Genomic DNA, 22,359 nt, shown 5'->3' on the forward strand with positions numbered 1-22,359 from the left:
TGCGGGTAGCGAAAGCGCATCGGCGGGTGACGCGCGCTGAGCCTGCGTTCATCACATGAGATACTAGAGTGCTCATTGGCGCGTATTAGAACAGAACGACTGTCTTCTGTTTAGGCCAGCATCTGGAGACTAGTCGACGCGGCGCTCGAGAGAGCGTGGATGGCGCGAGCGTCGTGAACGAGGAGAAGCGGGAGCACGTCGATGGCCGTGGGAAACGCTTACGACCTCAGTCTTCTCAAGTCCGACGACCTTTTGCCTCGACGACCTGTCTCTCCAAACATTGCCCCCCTTCTCTCGTTCTTCATTCAGCAGATGATTGACGTCGCAACGTTCCTTGTTCCTCAATGCCTCAGTAACCGGAGCGATGTACGCGACGATGCACGGACCTAAGTTGCAATTTCTGCACCGCGAGATTCATCACCGTTTCGCTCGCTCGCGGTAGCATTATCAACAGTCTCGTTATGTACTGGTAAGTGCTGGCTTCTCAACTCTCGCAGCAAGTTCATCCTTTAAAAATCTTCACTATTCCTTTGCGCTTCTCTCGGAATTCAGGCAAGCCGATGCACAGTTGGAGAGGGCAGCCGAAGCTGGCACTTTACGGACAACAAGTCCTGGTTCGTATCCCGTCACTCCCATACACCCGGTGCTGTGCAGGGCAGGTGGAAATAACAAGACTTAGGTGAGTGTGATATTGGCATGGCAGCATGTGGGTATCCATGCGCGCATTAGAGAGTTCCGGTTTGCTGAGAAGCTTTGGTGGGTCGACGCCCGGCATATGCGAGATACCTGAGCAGAACACGCACGATGCCTTACCGATAGGCACTGTCGACTCGCACCTGCTGTGCATCAGCACTACGTCTGATACAGCAGTGCATACGATGCTCTGCGAGCGTGCAGAGGATGCAGAGGAATTTTTTGCCCAGCCAATCTTCCGATACTAATATTCTTGTAAGTTCGTACAGGTGCTCGAATGTAAGTCAACATATCTCAACGTCGATCCTCGATGACAACGAGTAGATATGCTCGCAGTCCCCTGACATGTGGGCAGGCAATGCTGCCCACCGCACCCTGTCATTTCGCTTGGCGGCGAAGGCGGAATGGGCCTGTTCTGAATGATCATCACTCACATCCATGGCACCGCCTGGCTCAGCGTCCGACGCGATGCTCACATCGCGCTCAAGGCTTTGCGCGACGTCTGCGCAAGTTCAGCCCAATATCGAATCGGACTGTCTGTTCACCAACGTAATGCTGAGCACCGGGACGCAGAGGATGAAGCAGGCGGAAGCACCTCGTGAGCGCAGGCTGCCTTGAGTGGCACTGGTGACCATGGTCTGTTCCGAGACCTCTGAGACTCGTCGTTGTTTCTCAGCAACGACGCCTGCTGGCCCTTGCTGCGAATCACATACTGCCTCTACATTTCCTCGTCTGCCTCTCGTGCTTGGTTTTTGTCTACAGTTCTCGTCAATCTCTTCTCGGTCTCAGCGACATCGAACAAGGCGCCTTTCATCCTCCGACACTACCTCTCTACTGCGTGCTCTGAGCGACACGGTCAAGGCACATAAATGGACCTCCCTTCGTTTCGGGTCAGCGCAGGGCACACGAATGCGAACCCTCACAGCCCCCACGCGTGCACGGGGCGACGTTTGTTAAAGACCATCCCTGCCGCCACGGCCTCGTCCCATCAGGCCTCCGTGCACGCACATATGCTCCAGAACACGGACTTCGAGCAATGTTTGCGTCGCAGCATGTGAGGCTCACGACGCGGTATAGGTACCCGTCGAGGACAGGGTAGGCGAAGCTGGAGACAGCGCATATTTCGATGCTTTAGGGCACGACGCAAGCGATGGGTAATGATCTTGTGGTCTCCGTGGCAGGTTGAAGAACCATAGCGAGCATAAAGGCACCTACGGAGGAAGAGAGCGAAGATGGAAGGATAGGACGCTCACGATTCGATTGCGCTGAAGGCGCTGCACATCGGTGGGTCAACGCAGGAGGCGGAGACGTCCCGCACTCGGTTGCTCAGTTTACGAGTCGAAATGAGCAGTCCCAGTTCGATATCGTTGTTTCAAAGGGAGTGACAGCATCTGTGAGTGAATCAGCGGATGTGTGCTGGAGTCGATTCGTTAACAGGAGAGATGGTACGCCGCAGAAGGGATGCATTCGGAAAGACTGCACAACGTGTATCTTTGTTGTATTCTAGATGCCAGAGCGATGCCCCGCACAGCGAGCATGAAACATGGGGAGAGTAAGAGTGGAGTCAGAGGCTCACGATTGGGAAGCTCAGTCTAGAGTTGTGCGCTAATTGATGTTTGGAGAAGGTGGTTGGCGTTCCTGCCAGGCTCCAAAAAGATTCTTGAGGTCTTGAGGGGAGGATAGACGAATGAAAGCCAAGAAAAGGACTCCCACATCACTAAACGAAGGTATCTTGAGGGTGCTTGGGATGGGTGTTTTGAAGACGATTGTCGTCGATACGCTAGAGATCTCGGTCAAGGGGAGGACTACTGAGGAATAGCGATTCAAGAGACAGTTAATATAATGACGAGCTTGAGGTAGACTATGAGAGAAATCAGAGAGAACCAACTTGAACGACGAACGTTTCCCACGATGCCTCCCACACTCCGCCGTCGTCAGACTCGTCGCTCGTGATGCTCTTTCAAGACAACCCAACTCGTCCGCAAGCTCATCTCACATCACTTTGCGTGTCCGCTATACGTTTCCAACGCTCTTCGCCTCCTACGCTTCCCGGATTTTTTCGAACTGCTCGCAGGCGATAGTCACCTGTCGAAGGATCGCGTTCTGATCCCTAGCCGACCACCCATCCGAGCCGACTTGTATTCTGTCTAGCCCTTGGCTCTGAAAGACTCTATGGATCTCAACGAAGTAAAGCAAAAACAAATCGGGTGCACCCAGCGGGATCTCCGCACAAAGCTCAGGATTCTACAGCTATTCGATTCATCCATATCGCACAGAGCGTTTCAACCTGGAAGGAGTGACAAGCAGATGAGTATGTCCAATATGAGCCCCCGTTTTGACACTGATTTTATGTCGTATGTATGTTCGATAACAGTGTCACCGTCTTCGGCCGCACAGTCATAAATGCTCTAGATGGATATGCGGCTACCACGCTTCGCGCTCTGTTTGTGGGGATATCGATGTGGATCCATGACCATCTGCACGCTTCCAAGGCCGCCCGAAGTGACAGCATGACCTTTCTGACTGAGCTTTGTTACTTCCCTTTCTCTGACGGCCTGAACATCCTAATTAGGTGCAATCTGAACTTGTACGTCCTCTCCCTCTCCTCTTTTCTTTCTTGTTTCTAATGGATTGTATGCATATCTGGATCATGCTTTCATCTTATTCCCCTTTCATTCCTGGTTCCTCCTTTTCAATTTCCTAGCTCGCTCATTTGTATCTCCCTATCTCGGTGTTTGTTCAGACATCGATCGGAGACGTACAGTTGAACTCGTGTCGTCCTTCTTCTCACTCTTCTGCCGCTTCACGTCGCGTCTTCCAACAAGTATAAATACCCATCTCTTGGCCACTGTAGACTAACGTCCATTCTTATATCGCACATTGCCCACTCAGCGCAGGCTCTGACGGAGACAGCAAAAAATGAATGCAAGCAAAGCGGTGGGGACAACTTGATTTCTATCGTCGCAAGCGCCCAACCCAATTTGGCGACTTCTTTTTGGTCACGATTGAGCGCGTTCTCGAAGTGAAGGAGCCGTTCTCCGCGTGTTCATCAGCGCGCTATCATTCGATCTTTATAACACTCGCATGTGCCCCAAATCAACCCTTTACTATCATGTCCACCCCAACGATGTCGAGCCCGGCACCGCTGTAAGTTTCGTTGTTCATTTCCTTCGCCATGCACGTTCCTAAATCCGAAGCTTCACCGTCTCACTCTAGAGAGCCCCCTAAGCCTCAAGAGAAGACCAGCTTGGAAGTCACAGGTGCGTGCGAATGGCTGAGTCGACGAGTGGCCTCATAGCTAGCACAGTCGTCCGCGCGACCAGTCTGCCCAAAGTCGATAGCCTCGATTGTAGTCGGCCAAGAAACGGGAAATTCTACTGCGTCGTGACGATCGGCGAGGAGCGGCAAGAGACAAAGGTCGCTCGCCGAAGCAGCACTCCTGAGTGGAACCAAATTTTCTCCTTGTACGACTGTTATTCATATTCTTCTCTGTCTTGTTACTGAATCCGCGCATCGCTGGTTTTAGTGACGCCCACCGAGATTTCACTTTGAAGATCGAAATATTTGCTCGCCGCAAGATGCGCAAGGACCAGCACATCGGCTTCTTCTCGGAACCGATTTCTGTCATATGTCCTTCGATATTCGAAGCCGGCCCTGAAGGTCCGTCGGTGTGCTGTAATATCTAATTTCATTCGTGATACTTACATCTCTCAGACGTTACCAAGACCATATCAGGAGAACCGGGCGCCTACATCGTCTTGCGATTCGAAACCAAATTCGACATTGATTTCGTGCGAGAATCGCCTGCCAATGAGACTCTGCCGACGATCCCAAACAGTCTCGCCTCCCAGGACTTACCGCAGGAGGTGCCTACAGACCCGATCCCAGAGAAGATGCCTCTGGAGCGTCGTTTATCTCAAATGCACTCGCTACATCGACCTGTCAGTACACTCATCGAAAGCGCAAGCCCTGTGTCTTCGGAAGCTAGTTCTTTTGGCACGACATGGGGGCCCCTCTTCGACGACATCAAGATCTTTTGCGAGTTCACGGACAAGCTCGCAGAAGTATGCGCTGATTTTGCACCTCCCAACGTCAGGACGCTTACATATTATTGTTAGGTACATCCCTACGCTAAAATGGCCCAGAGCTTCCTATCTTTACCTGTGAAGGTGTCTCTCTCAACAGTTCCGACAGATATCGTGGCGATGCTGAGAGCATCCTGGTTGCAAAGATCATCCAGAAACAGATGGAGCGAGACATAAACATATTGAAGCTGTTCGATAGAATGAAATCATTCTACAGCATTGTGAATGATTTGAAGACGGAATTCGAGGACAAGCCCGAGGAGGCCATTACGCTACAAGACCTATTCAAACGGATTGCTCGACAGACCACAGAGCGCTACTACTTCATCTCTGAATACGCGAACACCGAGGGATTTCGTGAGCCCTATCCCCCGTCGAACCATATCATTTGTTAATTTTCTCCTTGTAGTAAAACGAACAGGAAAGAATGCACTCTCACCGACGGATGAGACGATCACCAAATTCTGCGATGCGTTCATCGAACTCAGGAAGGAATTTGACACCGGAGTGGCTGTACAAACTGGGATAGTCGCCAAATCTATCCTCGACAAAGTGGAATATATCCTCAACGACGTGGAGCGTATTCTGGGTGATACGGACAAGATCAGTACGCAGATGTGATGGTTACTTGTGTTTATCTTCGCCTGACTCAAAGCCCTTTCTGTAGAGATCAATATTGATTTGAAGGAGATCAGATACGTGCCTGAGGCCAGTTTCGATAAGAACAAGGGGTGCCAGCCCGGAACTCGAACGGTAATTTTGGACGAAATTTCCGCTTGTATCAATGCGGAGGATGCTCCTCGCGTTCTCTTGCTCTCTGGCGCTGCAGGGACTGGAAAATCGGCTATCACTCACACCATCGCTCACCAGTTTAAGAGCCTCAATCGTCTTGGATCGTCTTTTTGTTTTGTACGCGGTGAGGCTGGGCGCGGTCCTGAACGACTGTTTGCTCATGTGGCTCGCGATTTGGCTGACCTTGACGAGTGCATACGACGCACGCTATGGAGGATTGTTCAGGGCGATACAGCGCTCCGTACTACGTTGCACATCAACAAGCAGTTCAGCAATTTCATTCTGAAACCGCTCAAGGAACTCACGCTCACTGGTCCCCTCGTCATTGTCATCGATGCTTTGAATGAAAGCGGCGATATCCAATCTCGGCAAGAGCTACTCCAGTTACTCGTTGAAAAAATTACAGATTTTCCTTCCAATGTCCGCATGCTTCTCACATCTCGCCCTGAGACAGATGTCGGGCGTCTATTCAAACCGAATGCCCACATGATTCTGAAGAGAATGCAGGACACCCCCCCTCAGTTGACTGAGCTCGATATCACAACATACATTCACAACCGTCTGAGCGGTCCCGGCTACAGTGCACGCAGAAGCACGCTTGTGTCCAAATGTGAGGGACTATTCCAGTGGGCATCCGTTGCCTGCACATTTATTATAGGTCTAGGCATCACTGGATTGGAGCCTTTGGATCGATACAACCTCCTGATTGAGGGCAAGGTCCATGAAACGGCAGGCTTAGATGGCATATACACAACCGTGCTGTCGTATCTGTTTCCGATTCAGAGATCTGTCGCATTGGATAAATTCATCATGGGCGGCTTCCAAACCATCATGGCGCTGGTGTTGACAACGTTCGAGCCTCTGTCTCTTAAATCACTAAATGAAATATCCCTCGCGCAGTGGAAGATATTATGTTGACACGTCTCGAACCCACAGAGACTTGGCACTCGCGTCGCTGCATATTATGGAGAAAGAACTAGTGTTTAATATTTGCCATCTGGAATCCTCGTACATCTTAAACAAGGACATCCTTGACCTTGCCGATCGCGTTCAGAATTCAATACCCGCCCATCTTTCCTATTCGTGCCGATTCTGGGCAACTCATTTACAAACTATAGAGACAGGTGTTGCATCCGACCTCAAGCTGCTGAAAGGCGTGGAAGTGGTGCTCAAGGAAAAAATCCTGTTCTGGCTCGAGGTGATGAGTCTTGTTGGTGCTATCTCGGGGGCAGCTCGAGCCGTTGCTCCTATTCTGAAATGTAAATCGGTACGTGATTTTGGAAGCACGGAAACCTTAGGATGAAGTGTTGATGATGTTCCATTATTGCGCAGGGTCCACATACTAGGCAAATATTCAAATTGGCGATGGACGCGCGTGGCTTCATGAATGTGTTCGGTTTCCCGATATCGCAGTCCACTCCTCACATCTACTTGTCCGCCCTAGCATTCGCTCCACAAATCTCTGGTGTATTCGAAAGGTTTGGGAAGGACTTTCTACAGATACTGAAGGTCTCAGCTGGGGCGGGCGACTATTGGCCAGCTGCCCAACATAGCATCCGTGCAGGCTGTTGGGTTCAGTGCGTAGCAATCTCGCCCGGCGGATTGTGGATAGTGGCAGGCTTGAACGACTCGACAATCCGGATGTGGGATGTGTCAACAGGTGAGGCGGTGGGAGACCCTCTCGAGGGACACAGAGACCGCGTCAAATCTGTTGCTTTCTCGATAGACGGGAAGTGGATCGTGTCAGGCTCAAGCGACTCCACAATCCGGATGTGGGATGCGGCAACGCATGCTGCTATGGGCGCCCCTCTCGAGGGACGCACAGGCCCAGTCTGTGCTGTTGCTACCTCGCCAGACGGGACGCGGATCGTGTCAGGCTCATGGCCCAACACAATCCGGGTGTGGGACGTGGCGACATGTGCTCCTGTGTGCGACCCTCTCGAGGGGCACACAGCTATGATTACTTCCGTTATTTTTTTCGCCGGATGGGAAGCGGATCGTGTCATGTTCTAGCGACCACACAATTTGGTTATGTGACGTGGCAACATGTGCTGCAGTGGAAGACCCTCTCAAGGGACACTCAAAATCGGCCAATTCTGTTGCGTTCTTCCCAGATGGGTCACGGATCGTGTCAGGCTCTAGAGACCGCACAATCCGGGCGTGGAACGTGGCAACATGGGCTGCTGTGGGAGAGCCTCTCAAGGGACACACAGAGCAGGTCACTTCTGTTGTTTTTTCGCCGGACGGAAAGCGGATCATGTCAGGCTCTTGGGACAAGACAATCCGAGTCTGGGATGCGGCGACACATGGTCTAGTCGGTGAACCCTCTGAAAGGACACAGGTTTTGTCGAGTCTGTTGCTCTCTTGCCAGATGGGTCGCGGATAGTGTCAGGATCTTGGGACAAGACAATCCGGGTGTGGGATACAGCGACTCGCGCTGCAGTGGGTGAAGTTCTCGATGTCCACACAGAATTTGTCAAGTCTGTTGCTTTCTCACCAGATGGAAGGCAGATGGTGTCAGGCTCAGGCGATCGCACAATCGGGGTGTGGGACGTGGCAAGTTGTACTGCTGTAAGCGACCCACTCGAGGCACACACAGGTGCTGTCAATTCTGTTGGTTTCTCACCAGACAGGAAGTGGATCGTGTCAGGCTCGTGCGACGACACAATTCAGCTGTGGGATGCAGCAACGCACGCTGCTGTGGGCGACTTCCTCGGGGGACACAGTAATGCGGTCAATTCTGTTGCTTTCTCGCCAGACGGGATGCGGATCGTGTCAGGCTCTTACGACAAGACAATCTGGGTCCGGGATACAGCGACGCATGCTGCTGTGGGCAACCCTCTCGAGGCGAAGACAGAGATCCTTTCTGTTGCATACTCGCCACACGGGAAGCAAATTGTGTCAAGCTCGTGGGAGGCTACAATACAGGTATGGGATGCGCTTTTTGTCTCGACCAAGGCCGACGATGGCCCTCTCACACAGCAATCCGAACTTTCCGATGTATCTGCTCGTGAGTTCAAGCGTTGTCACTGTGGAAGCATGAGCGTCCCACCTGACCAGAACTTTTCGCAGTCTTAATTCTCATTTCCCGTCATCTGGAACACGCAATGCGCCAAGATGGCCCCTCTGACTGGATGGAACAACCAAATATATAAACGCATGAACAGCGATGGTTGGATAGTTGGTCCTGCATCAGAACTGTTGTTCTGGGTGCCCACCGCGCACCGCGACAGATTGTGGCCTGATGCGAGGCTCCAATTCTCCATTGGAATGCAGTTTGTACAACTTGACCTCAGTCAATTTGTTCATGGTGCTTCTTGGCACGAGTGTTATCGACCTTCGTCGCCGCAGTGATTTAGACAGGACTCTTCCATCTCTTTGTGCTACAAACAATGTAGTCAAAAGCTTCCATGTTGCGTGTATCTATACAAGTTCTTTCACATGCATTGATTGAGGACCACGTTTGATGTATTGCAAGTGGAGGTCTAACTTACTATATACAGATGGTAAGTTACATGGTATATATTAAGCCCAGTGGTGCTAAAGGTAGATACACCGAACGTTTAATCAACCCACCGTCATCTTTCACAATCTGTGCAAAGCCGAAGAATGCGCAGGAAGCGTCAGCATCGTCGAGCGCTCACAAATGTGTTGGGAAGAGGAGGGAGTCCTTCCAATGCATGTCTTGCGTCGCCTGCTCAATTAGAGAGCTAATATCTGGCAGTGGAGACCCATGACGGATGGACATGGGGTAAAAACAAGTTCGTACTCCCCTACTCGCGCAAGGGCTGCAATATTCGGCCGGTGTGCCAGCCTGCCTCCGGCTGATAATCATTAACAGCACCATGCAGACGCGTCAGGCGATATGTTGTCGTGGACTCCAGCGTACCTCACAGAGCCTTGCACCTTATGAGCGAGCTTCAGCCCGCTGTTCTATTCTAGCCACGAGTGATGTGGTTCGGCTTTGACTTCGCGCGCCGTTCAAAGTGTCAATTCGAATGGAGTTGACTTTATGGGAAGGCCTGTGCCGTTATCGTGGTCATGACGGACTAGTAGCTCAGATGGGAGTACCAACAAGTTATTGCATGGATTTGGTAGGCGGAGTGGATGACAGTCTAATGAAGTGCACAGAAGGGGTCAGCTAACAGTATTCGATAACTTAGAATGAGCATTGCGGAAAGTGGATACTAGACGGAGAGACGGAGAGACGGAAAGAAAGGGTGAATCAACGGGAACGCCCCAACATTCGAGGCTACAGGGACTTCTGCGCAGTGAAATACTTGTGCCCACGCATCAGCTCTACAAAAGAGGCTGCGAAGAGAATATGCCAGCGCTGGCAATCCGTGCCCAGGGAGAGTTAGTCGACGATCTGCGGAAGAGTTCCGGAGGCAGCTGGAGGCGCCAAGTTTCTGAGCTGGGCCGCGAACTGCCGCAAAGGTCAGTGCTTCCCACGGCCTGTGCAATGGCGCGAGCGCTGACTCCTTCCAGGACGCAAGCTCAATCGCCGACGCTCTCCGCATACGTCGTCGCACGACCGCCAATAGGATGCTCTCCGTGCTCTGCCTCTCCCTCTTCGACGTGCATGCCAGGTCTCGTCTCCACTAGCCCGGAAATCCCGTTCCTTCGGCCGAAGTCCAGCAAGAATGAGCCAGATGTGCGCACACAGATCCTCGCGATCGCACAGCCTTCACAAGCTCAGCACCGGGAACTGTGAACTGAACTCTGCCAGTCTCACCGTCCCCATCTCCCGCCTCCCGTTCCTCTTTCGGACCCGTTCTTCCTACATCTATACCAAATGAATTTTGCTAACCAACTTTTTCTTCACGCCTCTTACTCGGACTATCAGCACCTTTCATTTCGCGAGACTCTTAACCCCTCTAACAAATGCCAGATTTGCACAGGAACTTATCGGCCCGCTTCGACCGCAAGTTTGCTGGGAACCTTGATGCGTTCTCCGACTGCATAATCCAGAGACTGCCGAATACTGAAAGTACGCCCGAGTTCGACTCCCAGTATTAATGCTTCGAGATCACGTACACATTATATTGACTCAGGTTAGTGTGCAAACTCTACTACTACTAAGTACCTTGGCTCCTCGGTTTTTCTTTTTTACCATGAGGTGGCTCTGCCCAATGTTAACGCGAGATATCTCTTGCCACCAATTCTTGATGCAGGTTGACCTGCGGTCCGTTTTGCTGCGCGCAGAGAGTTCATAGGCTGGGGTGCCAATGATTCAATTACTATATGCATGACGACCTTTCTGGATCGACAATTCCTTAAGTCTCTGCCAAGGGTAATGAACTCGCGGATTATTACATGAACTCGAGTTAAAAGGGTTTGAGTCTGCCATCTTGAAAACCAGTTTGCGGAACTCCGCGGTTGATCGCATCTGGTTCATTTTCTGTACAGCAGCGCGACCTTGGCAGCAGTCAACAACATCGAAACAGTGCGTGGATCAACTGCTCCGTGCCGTATTGCTTCACGTTGCCAGAGATCAGAGCGTCAGAATAGCGTCAACAAATGGAGGTGAGACTAGGGTAGGAAAGAACGCCATGTACTCATCTTAACAAGGCTTGGCCTGCCCCCGCGCTCGTTGTCGGGTACTTCTGATATCACGTCGCTGCACGGGTTCCTGTGCTCTGCGGGCCTGTCGGTACTCATCATCTACACATTCAACTAGGCCTGTCATCGGAAGTGGTGCCTCGCCGAGCCATCCTGACGGCAAGGGATATGAGAGGCCTTCGCAAATCCGAATCCACCAACGGTGAAACGGACTTCCAGGATCGCGTCTCATTGGGACGAGAAGGTGCTCAGCAGTCCTCATTCACTGGGCTGCCATTTAATCAGAGGTAGACCGTCACATCGTGTGCAATGCAGGGTTCAAATAGTACAAGAGTATGGACATCGAGAACTGCGTCGTTCGAGAATGTGGTGTAAGGAGTCTGATATTCAGCCCTTCCAGCATTCATCGATTCACCCCCCTCAGCAGATGGGAATGCCTTCCCGGTATTGACATCTAACAGTTCTTTGCATTTCGATGATCATGAGCCAAGATTGATGTCCTCAATAACATTTTCTTAGGCAACCGTACAGCGAGTTGATCAATTTAGCTAGCCATGTGCTCTCTTTTCAGGTAGAACACACATTGAGCTATTTAGGTGCCCTTCAGTTTCTCAAGCCGTCAAAATCTAATGTTGTTGGGTGGTCAGTCCGGCCTCACAAGTCTTGCTGTGAGTGCCCTTCGAGCTTCATCGGGGTAAGGTGAAATTCTTCTGTGGTTTGCAGCCGACACAGCTTGACATCAGTCATCTTTTTCATGGACAAACATGGAGCTATTGATATTACTATCGATTCTCAACGCTTGACAAACATGCGATGATACAGGCATGTGTGCGCCCTGTGATTCGATTCCTCATCTGCGTTGGACACATCATAGCCTTGTAGTACCCCAACGTTTGATGTTGTTGCTTCTCTGCAGTCCACTGTACTAAACAACTGCACGTTTTGTGAAACGAGATAAATTTGCCCTGAAAAAGGCCACCACCGCCCCTACACACTCTGCGCGAGATTTTTTTTGATCTCCAACGGTTGTCAAAAGTTCGCAACAATCCCCTTGAAGAATTAGCATCGCATGGGACGACAGGTGCACTGCTACGGTCATCAAGAAAAAAATGGACATTGAGAGGATTGAACTCTCGACCTCACGCATATGTAAGCCCAAGTTGTAACACCGGATCTTGCGAAGCGTGCGCGCTACCACTGTGCCAAATGCCCTTGAAATGTGTCAAAGTTTGAAAATTATGGTGCGAGTATGAGATTACATCGTTGAGATGTTGAGTCAGAATCTAGCATATGTAGGATCCTTCGGTGCAGTGCATCGCTGAGCAGAGATGATGATCGTCGTGAGCACACGAAATGGAATGCCTGAACAACCAGGTGGATATAAGCATTCAGAATAGACTAAAGAACGCCACGGTGTCTAGCGAAGGAGCAACGCGTCGTTCGTACGACAAATTACCATCGAGCTGCAAGCTGTGCAGAGGTCTAGGGTGACTTGTATTGGCCAAAGTGTAACGAAGGTGTGTTCAGCGGTGTCGAGTCATGGCTTTCGTCATCTTCAAGGGCTCGCAAGGAAAGATTTAAGCCAACGCACACAGCAGGATACTGAGTGCGCAGAAATTTCGAGCAAAGCTGAGCTGGAGAGGGCGCACAAACTCAGCCAATTGGTCTTTGATGGTCCAGGGGTGCACATGTCCCATTAGAACGGCGAGGGTGATGGCAGAAGAGGAATCAATTGCACGGAGATCGTACATATCCTGCATGAGATAATAAGCATGCGGGCATAAAGGCTGGCCAAGAGTGACCTCGGGTATCAGAGAAAAGGTGTCTCTGTGGAGCCCTGTGCTCAGAAGAAACCAAGGAAGATGTCTTCTAAGCTTGAACGATGTGACGCTGGTCTCACCAAGGAATTTCTCGAGTTCCATAAACCGCAATGGTCTTGAGAGTCGTTGAGCGAGTTATACCTTAGTTATCTTCGCTTTGAAAAGCACATAACATGCTCGGCTTGACAGAGAGTCTGAGAAGCTTGAGAGACCTGGAAAAAGATCCAGCTCGCTGGAGGTTGGGACCGTGAATGAAGCGAGATAAAGCGCCACTCGCCGCGACGCCAGGTGCGCACCGGCAAACACCGACACCACAAATTTCTGAAGTGCGAGCCAAGTCGAGATCCTACCAGCACTCGTCCAACGCAACCGCCATGCCTGACTCCTTCTTCGCGGCCCAAAAAACGCGCAAGCGCAAGCGCTCGACGACAGCGCGCGACTCGGGCGGCCCCGCGAGCAAAAAGCCTACACGCACAGCGGGGGCGAAAGGGCCGGCAAAAGGGAAGGGCAAAGAAAAGGCGCGTACGCGGACGCGCGATGAGGAGCTGGAGTCAGATGGGACGCAGGACGAGGGCGTGGACGACATGGATCTGAGGGCGGAGGAGGTGGACCCGAACGAGAGCGGGGAGGAAGATGAGGAGGAAACGCCTGCAGAGAAAAGGTTGCGGCTGGCGAAGCTGTATCTCGAGTCGGTGAAGGGAGGTCTAGGTGTGTGATCCATCCTTGTTTGCGTCTTGATTCTGTAGGGCGCACAGCACCCATTTACTGATTAATGCCCTGTTTTTCTTCTAGCGGAGGGCGAGTTCGACGCTGCCGAGATCGACAAGGAACTCATCTCTGCACGACTAAAACAGGACGTACTAGAACATCAAGGGAAAGTGCACTTGTTCGTTGCCGACACAGTGCGCATTCTTCATCTCGCTTTCGCCTCGTTGTTCTCACGTCACCATCTCTCAGTTCGATTTCAGTCGTTCGCCGCCAGTACTACGGACACGGGGACACCGTTTCTCTGTCACGTCTGCCGTGGCGTCCGAAAACGGTAAATACATGTACACCTCAGGAAAAGAAGGATCCATCGTCAAATGGGATCTTCACACCGGCTCGAGGCTCGCTTCCTTTCCCAAACTGCGGCCGCCAAAAGCTGAGGCGAGCGGTCACAGCAAAAAGAAGGGGAAGGAGAAGGCAGGCCCAGCAGACATTAACGGACATACGGATGAGGTACTGACTCTTGCGTTGAGCGGAGATGGAAGATATCTCGCGAGTGCAGGCAAGGACCGGAGAGTGGGTGTATGGGACACCGAAAAGGACGAGTGGGTCAAAGGATTCGGTGGACATCGAGACACTATCTCAGTACGTCTCAAAAAATTCTCAACATCACTCCTTTCCTTGACTTTTACCAGTCAATAGCGTTCAGAAAGGGCTCGCAGCAATTGTACACTGCGTCTTTTGACCGGACAATAAAATTATTCGATCTATCTGTGATGGGGTATGTTGAGACGCTATTCGGTCACCAGGATTCCGTGCAGGCAGTAGATGCGCTACGTTCGGAGACAGCCGTCAGCGTTGGAGGGAGGGACAAGACCGTGCGATTTTGGAAAATAATAGACGAGACGCAGCTCGTATTTCGCGGTGGAGGGCGGAGTGCAATCCGGGAGTTGCTTGAGGGTGGGGCCTTGGAGGGGCTAGAGGAAGACGAGGAAGGTGCAGAAGGAGAGGGGAAGAAAAAGCCAAGGAAGGAGGGTAAAAAGTTCGTGGAAGGGAGCTTGGAGTGCGTAGCGATGATTGACGAGTCGACGTTCCTGAGTGGCGGCGACAGTGGGTGAGTATCCTATCGCGCGAGGCTCGAACCTGGTCTGACTGGTATGGCAGATCAATATGCCTATGGACAACCCAGAAGAAAAAGCCCATATTTACCCAGGCTGTCGCGCATGGTCTCAACGAGACACCCTCTGAAACGGAAGGCGTCGTCAAAACTCCTAGGTGGATCACTGCCCTTGGATCCCTGCGATATTCAGACCTCTTTGCGTCTGGTAAGTACCAAGTATCCCCTCTTTCGTCCCCAGAACTGATTTTTTGCAGGGTCGTGGGACGGTGACATCCGGCTATGGAAACTCGATGCAAAATTGAGATCCTTCTCGCTCGTGGGCACGGTGTCTGCGCCCGGCGTGATCAACTCGCTCCAGTTCATCTCACCTCCTAAGGGATCCTTCGATGATGTGCTATGGGCGCGTCCCACAGACGGGGCAAATGATGAGCCGGTAAAAAAGGCGCCTGTTCTGCTGGTTGCTGGTGTTGGGCAGGAGCAGCGACTTGGGCGCTGGATCATCGTAAAGGAAGATGGGGCACGGAATGGGGCAATTGTTGTAGCTTTACAGCATCGGACGTTACTTTGAATTCCATGCACACCATGCTCAGAGTCGCGCGTCCGATCATGTCTTCCATTACATCTCTCTGTGCGTTTCGCTTTCTGGCCACGTTCCTTTTTACCCCGAATTGTATGAGACTGCCACATAGGCGCAGACACGTTTGAGCCGCATTTGTTGAACGAGTCATAAGTCGGTTTTGCGTATGCGGGGCGCCACGACTTGACGCGGAACTGCGTCGCGACTCCGTCAAAAGGACAGTCCAGGTCGATTACCATTTACACATCCGTCCCATGATCACCACGCGTATAATAGGTCGTAATACGGCCTTGATGCGCTCTCTTTCTCCCCACTACCGAACTCCATCAACCATGCGAGGCCTCACCGTCGACTCACTCAACCCATCAATTCTCAAAGTCCAGTACGCCGTGCGGGGCGAGCTTGCCATCAAGGCGGAGGAGTACCGCGAGCAGCTCAAGCAGCCGGATCATGGCCTACCATTCGACAAGATCATCTCGTCGAACATTGGGAACCCACAGCAGAAGGGGCTCGACCAGCCTCCGATTACATTCAATCGCCAGGTGAGCACGGACGGATCTTGAACGCTGCCTGGGATCGTGGCCCTCGCTGTCGGTGGTGACCGAGTCGAGGGCTCTGCGGGGTGCTCGCTGGCGAATGAAGGTCGGCGGGGCGATGATTCTGGTCGTCTGTTCCATATGACGGGGTGGACGGTCCATGCGTTGTGCAGGCTAAAATTGCATCGGGCCGAGACCTGCGTCCAAAGGGGAAGTGCATGGCAACTTGGCCTCACGGTCAAGGGCTAGGTCAATCTCGCACATCATTCTAAGCAGCATCTATGTCATCCAGACGTATGACTCTGGGTCTGCCCCTTGATCAAGAGACATTCGTTCCCCATCGAGCTCAATCTGCTGTGGGATGTAGATGCATGTGCTTGCAACGGGAAGCCGGTGCCAGTGCTCCAAACCAAAATCGTTGCAGTGTTATTTTTGTGGTCGTGACTCGATACTGACATTCATGAAATGATCCAGGTTGCAGCGCTGATGGAATGGCCTGCGTTGGCCGAGTTAACCAACGGCGTCTTCCCAAAAGATGTTATTGCTCGCGCTAAGGAGCTGCATGCCGAGACTGGATCAGTTGGCGCATATTCGCACAGTCAGGGCGTCCCATTTATCCGCAAGAACGTAGCAAAATTCATTGAAGGTGCGCAAGCTTGTCTGGCGAATGTATCTCCATTCTTACACTTGGACAGAGCGCGACGGCTACCCGTCTGAACCCAACCATATCTTCCTTACTGGAGGCGCCTCCGCAGGTGTCTCCCTCCTCATCTCTATGCTCATCAACTCTCCAAAAGCCGGCATCCTCATCCCTATTCCCCAGTACCCACTCTACACCGCAACCCTCGCTTCCTATTCCGGCGTTCCTATCCCTTACCACCTCGATGAGTCCTCTGACTGGGCAACCGCTCCACCAGATATTGACTTGGCCCTGCAACGTGCCGTCGCCGAAGGGACCGTTCCCAAAGCGCTCGTGGTCATCAACCCTGGCAATCCCACTGGAGCGTTGCTGGATGACAAAACGATGGAGCACATCGTCCGCCTGTGCGAGCAGTACAACCTCGTACTGCTCGCCGACGAGGTCTACCAGACGAACCTGCACCGGCCGTCGACACACCCATTCACGTCGTTCAAAAAGGTCGTGCGCCAGCTTGACTCCCCCGTCCCCCTCGTCTCGTTCCACTCGATCTCCAAGGGCGTAACCGGCGAGTGCGGGCGGCGCGGCGGCTACTTCGAGTGCGCGAACATCGGCGACGACGTGCTCGCGCTGATCTACAAGATGGTCAGCGTCGGCTTGTGCCCTCCGCTGAGCGGCCAGATCGGCGTCGACTGCATGGTGCGGCCCCCGAAGGCCGGAGAGGAGAGCTACGCGCTGTGGAAGAAGGAGACGGACGGGACGCACGAGGCGCTCCGCGCGCGCACAAAGCTCATGGCGGAGCGCCTGAACAAGCTCCCCGGCGCGTCGTGCGTAGACTCGCCCGGCGCGCTGTACTTGTACCCGCGGCTGCACCTCCCTGATCAGGCGGTCGAGGCTGCGCGCGCGGCGGGCAAGGAGGCGGATGCGTTCTACGCGTTGCAGCTGCTGGACGAAACCGGCATCTGCGTCGTGCCCGGGAGCGGGTTTGGCCAGAAAGAGGGTGAAAGTCATTACAGACTGACCTGTCTCTGTCCAGGGGTAGAGGAGTATGTCGGAGCGCTGGAGAAATTCCACATGGGGTTCATGAAGCGCTACGGAGGCTTATAGCTTCAAAGTTCACTCATATCTACTTCTTCTTGAATCTGTAAACTACATTTAATGGGTCATAGGACATACCATTCTGACGCTGTATCTCGGTAAGATCCCCATGGTAGATCTAACAGTCGTCGTCGATTGGCTGAATTCATCGCACGGTTCTCTGGGAAGAAGCTCTAAGGATCTAAACGCTTTGTTATTTCTGGGAACGACCTGGCCGGCACTTCGGCACTTACCGATGTCGTGCCGCCGAAGGCGTTGCATTTCGATGTTGAATCCGAACCATGACTTCCATGTCCTACCGTAATGAGTCTACCCTATGTGTGTTTCTACGCGCTGAGTGTATTACATATGACTGACTTTCCCACCTTCATGATTAGGTCGACGTGATATCTATGTCGAAAGAGCTGGGAAAGCAACCATGGGAAATTGACAGTTCACGTTTACCGAATATATGGGGGATGAGTGCTCCATGGCTACTCAGTCATGGCTACAAAATTTATACTGCAGAACCAGAATGGGTAAACGAGTCCACCTTTTGCAGTCCCGACACGCTTGCTCCGCGAGATCCCCTTCATCCATACGCATTCTCTGCATATACGTCCACTCGCAAGCTCAGAGAGATATGCTTTCAAGTCTGTCATGAACATCACTCATATTCTGCCTCGTGATCTGACACATGAAAACCAGCAAAATTTAGTCAGTTCTCAGGACCAATTGTTATCATCGTCAAATGTTGCTGTCGCTCCAATACTGCCTCTTCGATTTCAGTCTTCCAGTCGTATTTCCCCTTAGCGCGCCGTTGCACATGTGTCGCCTACCCGCTGAGCTTGCATCGTGTAGAGCACCTCGGTATCATCCACCAGACCTTTAGCAGGGTGAAATGGACTACGATCCATTCGCGTTCGACGTTGGCTGCATGGGCTAATTTTTCCTGCAATGTTTTCATGTGCGCAAGTCCTCCTCTCTTCTATCTCCGATGTTTTTGATGGACATTGCGTATAGTATATGGTCCCTGCCATACCGTTTTTTGCGCCTCTGCTTGAGTATATGATAACAGATAACGTGGAACATCGCTTCACAGCTGCTGAAGCTTTGCGATTCTTCGAAGACAACCGGCCTACCTTGTCCGCGGAAGAACTCGCCAAGGACACCCCTTCTGACACTCCTTATCCTCGAACTACCGTACCGTGGGAGTTGCTTCCACTGCCCTTCGTGACGGAATGGTCGCTCTGCCGAGACCCGCCGACAGCATTTTGGACGCGTGTCCTCCGGTGGGTCAATGCGACGCGTTCAGGCCATACTGTCACTCAGTTCATTAGGGACGCAATTTTTCAGTTAAGAATTCTGCGCTCGGCCTACATCATGGGTCAATGGAATATCATAAGATGACTTGTGTTCCAATCTGTTCAAAGATACTGTTTCGGTGCCACAGCTTCCATATTTTTTCAGCTGGAGATTCTTGGCTCTGTAAGGTGAGCACTATCGCTGGGAAATCTGTGTGGACACATCGACGTTTGCATGTACTTATGTATTTGACCGTTCCTTGGCTTTGTCTCCGTCCTCGTCCAGAGACACGCATTCAAGCTTCAAGGCTAATATGATGTCATACTTCCTGATGCGTAGTAGTCCTTCCCAGTAAGATTCAAACTAAGTCAATGGTTTGAGCTCTGTCGGCTCGTAGGCTTATTCTAATTGTAATTCTCCGTGAGCAGAACGAACGGGCACAGATTTCAATGAAATACGGAGCATCGAGTTACTGTATACTCCATATATTGAGGGAATATCGATGAAGGCCGGCATGGGCTCGGTGCCGCAGCGCCGATCGGCTTGAACCGGCATCTGCCGCGAACATGTTGCCCATGTTGTCGCAAGCATGATTTGGCTACGCCGTCACACTGTCGACAATGGAATTGCCCTATGTATGTTCATTGCTAATCGCGCCGTACTCACGACTTATGGTGCTCATAATCAGGTGGATGTCATATCCATGTCCAAAGAACTAGGGAAACAGCCTTGGGAAATAGACGACGAACGTCTACCTGACCTATGGGGGCTCAGTGCTCAATGGCTGTTGGATCGTGGCTATCGACTGTACAATCCATGTCCAGAAAACAGATATGATTCTGCAATATGTGAACCTCCACAAGCTACTCAATGGGACTTCCAGCATCCGTACGCTTTTCACGCGTACATACCCTCTCAACCTTTCGATGAGATATCATTCCAAGTGCGTTCACTCTTGTCGGTGTCGGTCATCAACGCATGGTTTGACCAGGTTCTCACCAGAGACACCTCTATCCTGCACAGGATGAAAAAGGCCGAGATGTTGTTATCAAAGCTGTAGTCAAAGGTTCTCAGGAGCTTACGATTTTCAGGATATTGTTAGAAGTCCCTGAAATCTTTGACCCACGAACATTTCCATCCATCATCCCAATTCTGAACATCCTCGATACGCCTCACGATTATATGTTTGTGGTCATGCCGCGGTGCGTTCAAGTTCTCCGATCGCTGCTAACATGGGGGCCAAGCAATCATTCCGATCTTCAGCTGGGGCCGGTCTGGAATGGCATTTGCCGATGTCGGTGAATTGCTTTTCTTTATCTCTTCTTTGCTTCGCGTCAGTATCTCTTTGCAGCAAGCGAACTGTACCATAGAATTGATCACTCTTGTTTGTAGGGTCTGTGCTTTCTTCACGAGCATCGGATAGCTCATAGAGTAAGCAAGTCATCAGGCCGATACTCTTTCCTCTCATCCGCCAGCAGGATATCGCAGAGTCAAATCATCTCATGAATTTTTTCGTGCTCAATACATACGGTTCATCTACTCTCCACGCAGATAGAGCTAAGTTCCGCGCCAAGCGGATGCCGCTGATGCCTCAGTATTGCCTCTTTGATTTCAACCTGTCTATTGTCTTTCCTCATAAGGCACCCTTGAATATGTGCCGCCTTCCACATGATCTATCTTGGTGTGGGACCCCTAGGCATCACCCTCCAGACCTCAAGCAAGGGGAACTGGACTACAATCCGTTTATGTTCGATGTCGGCTGTATGGGATAGATGCTGCTTCATAACACTCATGTGCGGATATATCGCTTAAATTATAGACTCTCGAGTGGCACTGATGACATTCGTACAGTGGATTTTACCAACAGTACCCCTTCTAGCGCCTCTTTTGGAGCGCATGATCGCAGACGATGTTGATCGTCGATGCACAGCTGCAGAAGCATTGCACTTCTGCGAAGCACTTCGACGTAACTTATCCGAACAGGACTTAAGCACCCCACTTCCTCCATACACTCCAGGATCGTCGCAAACAGTGTCTTGGGACATATTCCCTCTGGAGTTTGTGGAGGAATGGTCTCACTATCGCAATCCGCCTCCCACGTATCGCACGCGTCTCCTTCGCTGGATAGATGAGTTTGAATGGGGTCACATATGGATACAATCAGTTCGGAAAGTTGTACGTCGACTCCGAGGCTCCGATTCACCATATATAATGGGTGACTGGGATTACACTAAATAGGTTATGTCAATTTTATCTTTTTTGCGTCGCACTAGAGCTTGATGACATCCTTCCATTCTCATCATAATAGTAAATCTCCACGATGTTTTTACGCTCGTTATTGGCAAAGCCTCCGATATCAATATTTGATACTTATCTTGCAACTGCGGATAATTCTCAGTGAAACACGCTTGTGCCACTCTGCCATTGGTCACTTGTCGAGCCACTTGACGATGTTGTAGCCTCATCTAGAACTACTATACCTAGTCAGCTAGATCCATAGAAGTCTAATATGACATAACAGTGTCAAATTCTCACAAATTCCAATATATTTCACATGAAAATCTGGTTCTAGAAGCATATATATTTATGAGGATATAGCAAATGTAGGAGAGGGACAGTCAAAAGTTATTCTTATTGTGGATAATGACAAGCACAATATGCACTTGCTATCCCAATCAATGTGGATGCCTCTGGAAAGGTCTAGGACCAGTGGCAAGGTGTTATGACTTAACCCATCAGGACCCTGCAGGGTCAGTCTATTTGACAGTCCAAGTATCATATGCTAGGCAGCTCCACTCTGGAGCATACACCAAGGTATCCAGCACATCCTTAGAAGCCAGCTAGTCTGATGGTTTTTTAAGACATTGAAAGAGGATATATAACAGAGTCATAGGTAGAGTGGCTTACAGAGATAGGCATTCATATGCCATGGGCTTAGGGCTTAGAGATAAGCACCTCACCACACCTGGATGGATTAGTGCAACCGAAAAAGTACAAGAGTAGGTGCTGACTAAGAAAGACAGCAATCCACACTCTTTTAGGATGGGTATCCGGAAAAGCACACAGACTCTTATCCTATGCCCTATACAGTATATAAGGCCCATAGAATAAACTGAGGAACTTTAGTCTATTCTTCTTTGTTCACCACTATCTTTTTACAGTAGAACCACTGCGACCACTCCTATATTAATCTTCTAATATAGTCAAGACTTTGTTCCCCACTCAGTCTACATGTGACCTAGGAAAGAACCTACCACCCTTGGGTTACCAAATGAGCAGTTCATAACACAAGGAGTGGGACAGGCAGTCGAGAGCAATCAGGACATAGCTTAGAGCATGAGTAAGGAATTTGTGCATAGAAAGGTGGCTCTATCCATTGTTTCATATACAGAAACTTTTGTGCAGAAGCGTTATGAATAATATTTTATACAGGGCTCTAATTTCATGCAA

General features: G+C 51.1%; 7 protein-coding genes across 7 annotated transcripts; all 7 read left to right on the top strand.

The window, feature by feature from the left end:
- Window positions 1-201: 201 nt before the first annotated feature.
- On the top strand, window positions 202-679 carry HETIRDRAFT_105642 (uncharacterized protein; the record flags this gene model as incomplete). Its single annotated transcript, XM_009552431.1, has 2 exons — window positions 202-366; window positions 443-679. The coding sequence occupies 2 exons, from the start codon at window positions 202-204 to the stop codon at window positions 677-679; spliced, it is 402 nt and encodes a 133-aa protein (XP_009550726.1).
- Window positions 680-3,963: 3,284 nt separating this feature from the next.
- On the top strand, window positions 3,964-8,648 carry HETIRDRAFT_326537 (uncharacterized protein; the record flags this gene model as incomplete). Its single annotated transcript, XM_009552432.1, has 10 exons — window positions 3,964-4,157; window positions 4,220-4,353; window positions 4,408-4,806; window positions 4,863-5,135; window positions 5,188-5,385; window positions 5,446-6,421; window positions 6,471-6,837; window positions 6,903-7,569; window positions 7,628-7,888; window positions 7,942-8,648. The coding sequence occupies 10 exons, from the start codon at window positions 3,964-3,966 to the stop codon at window positions 8,646-8,648; spliced, it is 4,176 nt and encodes a 1,391-aa protein (XP_009550727.1).
- Window positions 8,649-9,894: 1,246 nt separating this feature from the next.
- HETIRDRAFT_454546 (uncharacterized protein) lies at window positions 9,895-10,284 on the top strand (the record flags this gene model as incomplete). Its single annotated transcript, XM_009552433.1, has 2 exons — window positions 9,895-10,007; window positions 10,059-10,284. The coding sequence occupies 2 exons, from the start codon at window positions 9,895-9,897 to the stop codon at window positions 10,282-10,284; spliced, it is 339 nt and encodes a 112-aa protein (XP_009550728.1).
- A 3,042-nt stretch (window positions 10,285-13,326) lies between these two features.
- On the top strand, window positions 13,327-15,345 carry HETIRDRAFT_429503 (uncharacterized protein; the record flags this gene model as incomplete). Its single annotated transcript, XM_009552434.1, has 6 exons — window positions 13,327-13,660; window positions 13,745-13,854; window positions 13,910-14,302; window positions 14,353-14,771; window positions 14,822-14,982; window positions 15,032-15,345. 6 exons carry the CDS (start codon window positions 13,327-13,329, stop codon window positions 15,343-15,345), a joined length of 1,731 nt encoding a protein of 576 aa, XP_009550729.1.
- Window positions 15,346-15,684: 339 nt separating this feature from the next.
- Window positions 15,685-17,920, top strand: HETIRDRAFT_388676 (uncharacterized protein; the record flags this gene model as incomplete). Its single annotated transcript, XM_009552435.1, has 3 exons — window positions 15,685-15,896; window positions 16,365-16,536; window positions 16,586-17,920. Coding segments are annotated over 3 exons (1,433 nt in total), but the record flags the coding sequence as incomplete, so codon positions are not given.
- A 1,626-nt stretch (window positions 17,921-19,546) lies between these two features.
- On the top strand, window positions 19,547-20,301 carry HETIRDRAFT_326766 (uncharacterized protein; the record flags this gene model as incomplete). The annotated part of the gene is made up of 4 exons (XM_009552436.1): window positions 19,547-19,852; window positions 19,912-20,111; window positions 20,173-20,207; window positions 20,261-20,301. The coding sequence occupies 4 exons, from the start codon at window positions 19,547-19,549 to the stop codon at window positions 20,299-20,301; spliced, it is 582 nt and encodes a 193-aa protein (XP_009550731.1).
- A 444-nt stretch (window positions 20,302-20,745) lies between these two features.
- Window positions 20,746-21,147, top strand: HETIRDRAFT_52542 (uncharacterized protein; the record flags this gene model as incomplete). Its single annotated transcript, XM_009552207.1, has 1 exon — window positions 20,746-21,147. One exon carries the CDS (start codon window positions 20,746-20,748, stop codon window positions 21,145-21,147), a length of 402 nt encoding a protein of 133 aa, XP_009550502.1.
- Window positions 21,148-22,359: the final 1,212 nt, after the last annotated feature.

The sequence above is a fragment of the Heterobasidion irregulare genome (assembly GCF_000320585.1).
Source record: "Heterobasidion irregulare TC 32-1 unplaced genomic scaffold scaffold_10, whole genome shotgun sequence".
Taxonomy (NCBI): Eukaryota; Fungi; Basidiomycota; class Agaricomycetes; order Russulales; family Bondarzewiaceae; genus Heterobasidion; species Heterobasidion irregulare.